Source organism: Malus domestica, chromosome 05 (assembly GCF_042453785.1).
Source record: "Malus domestica chromosome 05, GDT2T_hap1".
NCBI lineage: Eukaryota > Viridiplantae > Streptophyta > Magnoliopsida > Rosales > Rosaceae > Malus > Malus domestica.
Window position 1 is genome coordinate 24,924,000 of NC_091665.1, and position 9,220 is coordinate 24,933,219.

The window sequence follows — 9,220 nt, forward strand, 5'->3', positions numbered from 1 at the left end:
CGAAGTGCTTACCACATCGCAAGGGTGTGTTGGGAAGTGAGTGGAAATGAAACTAGTGGGTCAATCATGGCTCGGAGATTAAATTCTTATGGAAACCTATATGGAGAGCTTGGAGACGTAGTATGAATGCCTTGCCTATGAAAGATAATCTCTCGAAAAGGAAGATGAATGTGGAGCCTCATTGTCTATTTTGTGAAGAGACTATTGAAACGGTTGAAAACTTGATTTGTGTTTGCTCGAGAGCTAGTGCGGTGTGGTTTTCCAGACCTTTGGCAATTCAAGGCCGAAAGAACCACATGGAGAACTTCCTGGAGTGGGTTGCTGATCTTGCGGGGTCGCTATCTAGAGAAAGCTTTGATCTCGCTTTAATGCTAATTTGGAGTTTATGGACAGAGCATAATTCATTAATCTGGCAAGGTAAAGCTTTGAATCCTTTGGAGATTAACTGTAAAATGCTAGCGTGGCTGCAGGAATTTCATAAATGGCATGGGCGGGACAAAAAATCCAGAGTTCATATGGTGCGGCCATGGAGTCCATCGACAAATGGATGGGCTAAAGTTAATTTTGATGAGGCTTGGGATGAGGATACGGGGACTGGTGGTGTGAGGGTTAAGATAAGAAGTGTAACGGTAAGTTCATGGCGGCACTGGCTATGAAGTTGGCTTTTATTGAGTCAGCTTTACTGGCAGATACGTGGCAGCAAGGGAAGGTGTTGTAATGGCCTCCCAGGCAGTACTGGCACATGTGGAATTCGAAGGTGATGCTTTGATGGTTATCAAGGCTTTACAACACGAGAGATTTGATGATAATTCGCTTTTTGGGCACATTATTGCTGACACGTGAAGGATGATTGATAGCTTCCCTACATCCAAGGTGATGTCTAGTAAACGAATGACAAATAAGGTGGCACACATATTAGCTAGAGTGCGCTTAACGACTAACTTAAAGCTTATTTGGCTTGGAGAACCACCTGATGTAATCTTAGATCTCTCATTGAGGAAATAACTTAATTTTTTGGTGCGGGGCCCCAAATTGGCCCAAGGGTTGGGAAATGGGGGGAATAGAAGGTAAATTTTAGGACCTACTCCAAGGGTTGGAGTTGACATCCGCCACACAGGGTAAACTATTGCCTCTCAAGCCCCTGACTGATTCTACCATAGAGGTCAATGATAGATAATAACTCCCCCTAAACACAGCTTATAACTTTCATTGTACTGTGCTCTCCAAAGAGCAACTCTTCTCAAAATCTCAAAAGGAAAGGTTGAAATTGGTACCAGGTGGAATGTCCTACAACAAAAACTTAAAACCAACTATACTGACTAGTCAGACATACTAATCAACTGAGTACAGATTGTTAGAAGCCCACAAACATATAAACCAAACTAACTTAAAAGGTTAAAACTTAGCAATGTGAGCCTCAATTAAGTTTTAGTCTTAGTACTTGAGTTAAGTTCACTTGGTTAATAAAGTGTCAATACTAGCAAACCCTACAATTTTTAACTCCAACAAGGGTTATAAACAAAACTTTGTAAAGTATTAAATACAAGGAAGTTTTTGGCCGGAAAAACCCACCTCTGGGTTAAAAAATGGGGGACTCTCCACTGAGTCCAATCCATTAGCGTAAACAAAGGTTCATACAAATACCACACAAGCTCAATTCCTAGATCCCTATCTATGGAGCAGCTTCACCTTTGTGCAAATTTGCCTTATATGAGATGGACTTCTTCAGTCTTCATGAAGTGGCAACTCCTCCTAAGCTCATCACCTTGTGGCACCGAGATCGACACGATCAATGATGTGATATGATTTTATGATATGCACATGAGATCTAAATTCAACTGACTAGTCAGATTCTTAAGTTCAAATAGTTGAAGAAGAACATAACATAAATATGAGAGATTGGTCTATGAAGGATATAAAACTTAGGTTTAGACCAAAAGCTTAATGCAAAATCATTAAAACAATGCAACCCTAATATGCAATGATTGGATGTTTGTGCATGGGATGGTTTTGTGGCTAGGGTTTCTGTATGTAAGCTTAAGAGGTAACTCTACGCTAAATGCACTCTTTTTGAAATGTGAATATCCTAGCAAAAATTAAAAAAAATGAATCCTTGAAAGCCCCTTTAATGGAAAAGCTGGATATTTCAGACAAGAGAGGACAATAAGACATGTGTCACAAGCCAAAGAGACCTTTCCAGATCAACGGTAAGAGATCCACACATTGGAAAAGATGTTAAATGGCCCATGTGGGCTGTCTTAGTTTGCATGCCTAGACAGTTGGATAGCATAAGGAACTTCTGACTAGACAACTACACTAAACAAAAGGAATCTGAAAAACTAAGCTTGATATGAAAATGAAAATGTATGATTCAAACCTTTTGCAGTGAAGAAGGTTGGATCTTGACAGGTTTAATCCTAATAGAAATCCCAGATCAGGATTATACCCTAACTTTAAAATATGAGTATGTGTGGTAGCAATTACAAGTTTTGACAAGGGAAACCAAACAATAAAACTAGTACTTCAAAAGGGTGATGTGTTGGAATCCCATTCTAACTAAGGATTCTTGTAGTTCCAAAGGATCTAGCTACATGAGAACCATGACTCAATGTCAGTCAAATTAGTCAACATTTATATGTTTTGAAGCAAGAACAATATGTTATTTGCAACAAATAGTTTTGTTGGTTTGTTATTTGGTCACATTTTATTCATGAAATGAGTTGGGTTGGTATTAGGTTGGATACAAATAAGAATTACTTAGAAGTACATTTAGTGCAACAACCCTTCCTATCTGATAGAAAAGGATCCCATGATCCTGAACTGATCTTATTAAGGATTGCAAACCCAATATGCATTAGAATCCCGATTCATGGATCTTTCGATTCGAGAAATAAAAATAAGAGGATCGAACCATTTCTTCTGACTCTTTTTCAAATTTGATAAATGTTAGTTGATCGTATATTTCATTATAGTTATATGATTCAGAGTATCATTTCCTATTTGATCCCTTTAAATCCCATATTCGAAGTTGCAACCAGATCTACTCATTAAAAAGAATCGAGTCCATACATTCTTATGTACCCATATGTGCTATATTGGACTTGAATTAGATTTCGAATCAATCTATATAGATTGACTGCCTCTGAAGTTAGCTTGGTTCCAAGATGTTGAATCTATGTTGAATCACCATTTAGCATGGCTACCAGGCCTTGGTTCTCTTTCTTGGGCGGGGCATCAAGTACATGTATCTTTACCAATTAACCAATTTCTAAATGCTGAAGTAGATCCTAAAGAGATTCTGCTCCTTCATGAATTTATCTTGAATCGGGATCTTTTGGCTCAACTTCATCCCAATTTTGCTAAAGCAACAACCTTATTTTTCACCTTGAATTGGTCAAAATATGCAGAATTTCTTACTTTTCGTGGAGGATTAGATCCAATAATTGGAAGTTTTTGGCTGACCGATATTGCACACCATCATTTAGCTATTGCGATTCTTTTTCTGGTAGTGGGTCACATGTATAGGACCAACTAGGGCATTGGTCATGGTATAAAAAATATTTTAGAAGGTCGTAACGGCCCATTTATGGTACCAACTTTCATTGTTCACACATCACATGTGGATTCGTCATATATGTGTGTGTGTGTGTGTGTGTGTGTGTATTTGAAATATGGTCCTTCACATGAGGCCATGATGTTATTGGAATTTGGGGGAATATAACGACGGCAGTTATAAAATTGAAGAAGAAGACTACAATATTCTCTAAGCAGAAAGGGAAATATAGGGATTTAGTGAGGAAGTAAGAATACAGTTATGACGGATATTCAAAGAAGACATTTCAAATCATCCCACCGTTGAATACGGACCAATTCACCTCGGAATCAGCGGATCGGACGATTGTGTCTTTAGAGCATAATATCGGAGGTAATTTCTTGTTTATTTCTTGTTTTTCGTGCACACACAACAAGCGCATAGCGCATAACATCATCATTACATGATTTATGGCACAGAGCTCAAGGCTACTCATCCAAATCAGGGATTTCAACATAAAAATGCATCATTACATTAATATCAAAGACTTCAATCAAACACTGAAAATCAACAAGGTTTCAGTAAAAAAAACATTGATAGTTAGGAACCGCATCCAAAGTTCACTTTAAAAATTTTCCTTTATTCATCAGCATCATTGTCGGAAATCATGCAAGGTGTGCATAGCACAAATTTTATTGCCAACCATCCCAAAACTAGGAGGAGGACTGGAATAGAGTTACTTGTACATGGAAAATAGAAAGGAACACTTATTTGTGAATACAAATCCACATCCTTAACATTTTATTCTCCAAATTTAAGGAAATACTTGAATAACAGATTGGACAGTGCGAGTAGGTGTTATAGTGTGCCGACTAAAACCAGCCTCCCGGATAACATACTCCCATTCCTTGGCGGTCCTTTCTTTGCCTTTGGTACCGTTCATCATCGCAATGTCTAGCATCAATTTCACTCGTGTTAGCTTGTTGTAATCTTTCTCATTGTCTTCAACTACAGCATCTATGATTATCACCTTCCCTTTGTCATTAGGAATAGCTTCGCGACAATTCTTAAGGATACTGATGCACTCCTCGTCAGTCCAATCATGAAGAATCCACTACTCATCACACACATAAAAAAAAATAAATAAATAAAAACTGTCAGATCTAGCCTGGCTCTAAATTATAAGGGTAAATCTCAGTTTACTATCCTTATATTTCGTGGTTTTCAACATTTAGTATATCAAGTTTTTTTCGTCCTACAGTCATACTTAAAGTGTTAATTTTTAGACAGTCTCATACATCCGTTAATCAAACTGTTAAGTCTGCCGTTAACTAATAATGTGGCGCCTATGTAAACAATAACTAAACGCTACGTGTTATTAAGGGTCTACGTGAAATTCTTTTTCTTAGAAGGGGTTCATAAAAAAAAAAAAAAAAAAAAAACCTCGTCTTCTACCTCCCCCAACTCCCCGCACCCTCTCCCTCCCTTCTCTTCTGCAACCTACACCATCCTCCCTTCTCTCCTCCTTCCTCCCTTATCCCTCCATTCTCTCCTCTGCACCAAACCCTCATCTCTTCTTCTGCAAACCGAGCTCGAAATCAAGTAATCGAAAGCTCTGGTTCCTAAAACTGCGGCAACCATGGCTTTATCTTCATCATCCCAAACCCCTCCTCCTAAACCCATCTCAATCTTCATCTCCAAAATCCAGAAAAATCAACAACCTTACAAAATTCGAGCTAAAACTTTCAAAACCCAGGTCAAATCTCAGCCCCAAATACCCCCTAAACCATAAAAAAATCCCAACTTTTTTTACTAAAACCAAAATTTATACATTCAACCAAATCAAACACTCCCACCAGGGCCACAATTTCAGATCTCAAAAGCCGATAATTCTAAGTAAAATAAAAACCCAGAAAAAATACAACAAAATAAATCCAGAACACACAAAGGGTTAGGAGAAAACTATACACACAAGCTTCGGCAAAACAAATGGGATCATGAAGAGATGATTGCTCAAGGCAGCGAAAAAAGGAGAGTGCTGGGCCCTGATTCAGAGAGGGATGAGTACTCTGGCTTAACTGGTTGGGATTGGAAATTGAGATGAGAAATGAAGGAATCTGTGAAGGTGAAGTCTCCTAAGAGGTGTTGGCGGATAAGCTTAAACCGACGAGACCACAGAAAGGTACTCGAGTTTGGCTAGGGACATTTGACGAGGGGGAAGGAGGTGGGTCCCGCTAATCTGGAAGAAGAGGTGGCCGGAGGGTGAGGTAGTAGAGGAAGGTTGGGTGGGACGCGGAGGAAAGAAGGGAGGAGGGGATTGAGGACGGATGGGCGGATCAATCTTCCTCTGGGAGGAAGACGAGTAACAAAAAGATTTTTATTTTTATTTTTTTTGTCATAATTTTAACGTAGACCCCATAATGACGCGTGATGTTCAGTCATTGTCTACATAAGCGCCACGTCATTAGTTAACAACAGACTTTACAGGTTGACTAACTCATGTATGAGACTGTTCTAAAATTAACGTTTTAGATATGATTCTGGGATGAAAAAAACTTTATATACTAAATATTCAAAACCATGAAATATGAGGATAGTAAACTAAGATTTATCCAAATTACAATAAAGTAAAGGAGTAGTGCTTGAGAAACCACAATTTTTGTATGCACATTAGTTTTTTTGATTTCATAGATACTTACCATCATAACTACAGCATCAGCCTTTGGAATACATTTGAAAAAGTCACCTCCAATTTTCTCAATGCGATCGCACTCTGGAATAGTAGACACAACATGAGGAAGATCAAAGATAATGCCCTTAGTAATCCAAGGGCAGGCCTCAACCAACAAACGCGCCGTGGTCCCATTACCCCCACCAGCATCTACTATTGTCTCAATCCCTTTGAACGCCTCTGGACAACTTTCAAGCGCTGCAGGCACAGCTAACCTTGCATCACAGGCCATTGAATCATTGAAAGCCTTGCCGTGATCAGGGTTTTCCGCACCGTAGTTCCATAGGTCACTGCCATGTACTTCATCAAACACTGCATCACTAGTGTTTCTTTGAACTTGGGTACTCAGGCGTAGATATGGTGCCATCATTACCGGATTACTCCCCATCAAGAGCAAATCCACCATGCTATTTTCTGCGGATTTTAGTAGCCGGCGAGACAAAGGTGTTTGTGCATAACCATTGGAGCCTGATTGGGTGGGTTTTTCTTTGAATATTTTGCGGTGGACTAGTACCCTCATGATTCGGTAAAGGTGAGAAGGATCACAACTTAGAGCAGTTGAGAGCTCTAAGAGTGTCATGGGGCTTCCATGGTTTTCAATTGCTTCAGCTATTCCGAGGTCAATGGCACATCTTACCACCGCGATTTCAGTAAACCCGAACACATATTTCCACATCTCCGCTGTGGCCCCTTCCTCTTCCTCTTCCCATGTCAACTCTCTTTGTTTCTCTTCCATCTTTTTGTGTGTGTTTCTCAGGCTCTAAGCTAGCACTATATATACACACAATTTACTGGAAGAGATTAGAGTTGAAGCTTTGATGAAATACATATGTTCAACACTTACGAAAAATCAAACACTTCCATTGTGATTTCAAATATTCAACCACCCAATTTCAATGTGTATTAAAGAAGACTTTGTCTATTACTGATTAATATCGTATTGATTTTTTTTAGTACATCTATATTTTTACACTAGAAGAAGGGAAACTTTAGTTAAACTACACAATGGACAGCCTAATTTGGTAACGAATTCGCCATTCACGAAATTCGAACTTATGACCCCTCACTTCTAAATGAAGATGAATACTACCGTAATACTGAGTGGTAATATCCTATTGATTTTAGGCAAAGACTTTTCGAAGGATGCCTAAAGTCCGAAGTAGTAACATCAGGACGATGGAGTCGAATTGTCAGAACGTTTGTTGTCCAAGATCAGCTCGAAACTAAAAAAACAATATATATATATATATATATATATATATATATATGTATGTATGTATGTATTGAGACGGATATTTTGGGAGTTTAATCCAACTTTTTAGTGAGGTACTCTCTGTCTGTATTTATTCTATCAGTTGCTCTCATTTTCTCTTCCAAATAAATCATTTTTAATGATAAAATAAAGGAAGTGTTATTGGTACTTTAAAAAAATTATTCTACAATCATCATAAATGTATTTTTCTTTTTAAATATAGAAAGTTTAAAATGTAGAATGTGAAATTTGGAATGTCAGTAATAATTCTCTAAAATAATTATCCAAAAACTCTTTCTTTCTGCCACCTATTTTACCGTAAAACACTTTCTTTTTTGCTCAAATGATACCCTAAATTCTAAAGTAGATAAAAGCGAAAAGTGAAAGTCGAATTCTTGATTTACATGTTTTAAGTGTTTTTACTCCTCAAGTTTTTAGTCTCATAGTTGGATAAGTGGTTTTGTAAAATTTATTTTAAAACTTTTCCCTTTATTTATTAGCATCATCGCATGCAATTAAACTCCATATTTGAATAGCACTATATTGCCCAAAAACATGCCCATTTAGATTAGAAAGTCTCATAACAGCCACAACAAGTTTCACAAATTTTCATTGCCAACCCGCAAAGCAGACTACACATAGAAAGACAAAAGGACCACAAAGTAAATTTAAAATTACAACGAAACACTTATTCGAGAATACAAATTCACATCATTAAGGAAAAACTTGTATAACAGAATATTGGATAGCAGGAACAGGTGACATTGTGTCCTTATGAACAGCTTCTCGGCTCTTTTCAAGGATACAACTGCAGTCTTCGTCACCCTAGTCATAAAGAACCCCCTACAATCAACCAAATTGTCTGTGTATTAGAGCAGTTCCACCATGGGCTATTGCCCGGTGGACTGGCAATGGAACAGGGCCAGAGAGCCTGAGTGACTTGGTCCAGCGTGTGCTGGCGATGGAGCCCGAGCGGGCCTGAGGGAGAGGCCCCGCACGAGTTGCCAGCCCGAGAGCCCGAAGGCAACGTGACGCAAGGTTGACGTCTGGGCGACGTCAGCCACATTTTTTATGTTTTTTGCGTCAAGCGAGTGCTCTTCAAGCACACATGGGCACGCGTCTTCCAACAATATTTTAGACATGGGGCCTGCAGTGCATTTTACAAATGTTACCATTGGGGAGGCCACGTGGCTTCTCCTCGTCCGTTGGATTTCAACGGCAACAATTTATGGACAGTTGCATTTCCAACGGTAAAAAAAAATTAAAAACTTTATTTAATTTCAGCAGTTGGATCTGAGATCAACGGTCCAAGTTATTCGTCTTTATAAATTAAAAAAAACTGTTTAAAAATCAGAAATATTACCGTTGTGCCACATGGCACAATCTGAAGTGTTGGAATTCAAAATTTTTTTAATCCAACGGCAGAGATTAATTAGGTGAATAAAAAAATTTTAAAAATGTAAAAAATTAATAAAAATCCAAAAAAAAAATTTGAAAAATTAAAAAAAAATTGATTTTACTTTTCTATAAATACTTTCTCATTATCTTCTACCTTACACCACAATTTCATATTTTCTCAACTACTTTCAACTACATTCCTATCTTTCTCTCAAAGTTTCAATCCAATTTTTTTTCCAACAAAATGACTACTGATGCAGGTATGAATTGGACGCTTATTGAAGATGTTGCGTTGTGTACTAGCTGG

General features: G+C 38.1%; 1 protein-coding gene across 1 annotated transcript; it reads right to left on the reverse strand.

Moving 5' to 3' along the window:
• Positions 1-4,151: 4,151 nt before the first annotated feature.
• LOC103422180 (acetylserotonin O-methyltransferase-like) lies at positions 4,152-7,144 on the reverse strand. The gene is made up of 2 exons (XM_008360216.4): positions 6,232-7,144; positions 4,152-4,646 (listed from the first exon to the last, which is right to left on the reverse strand). The coding sequence occupies exons 1-2, from the start codon at positions 6,997-6,999 to the stop codon at positions 4,347-4,349; spliced, it is 1,068 nt and encodes a 355-aa protein (XP_008358438.1). The 5' UTR covers positions 7,000-7,144; the 3' UTR covers positions 4,152-4,346.
• Positions 7,145-9,220: the final 2,076 nt, after the last annotated feature.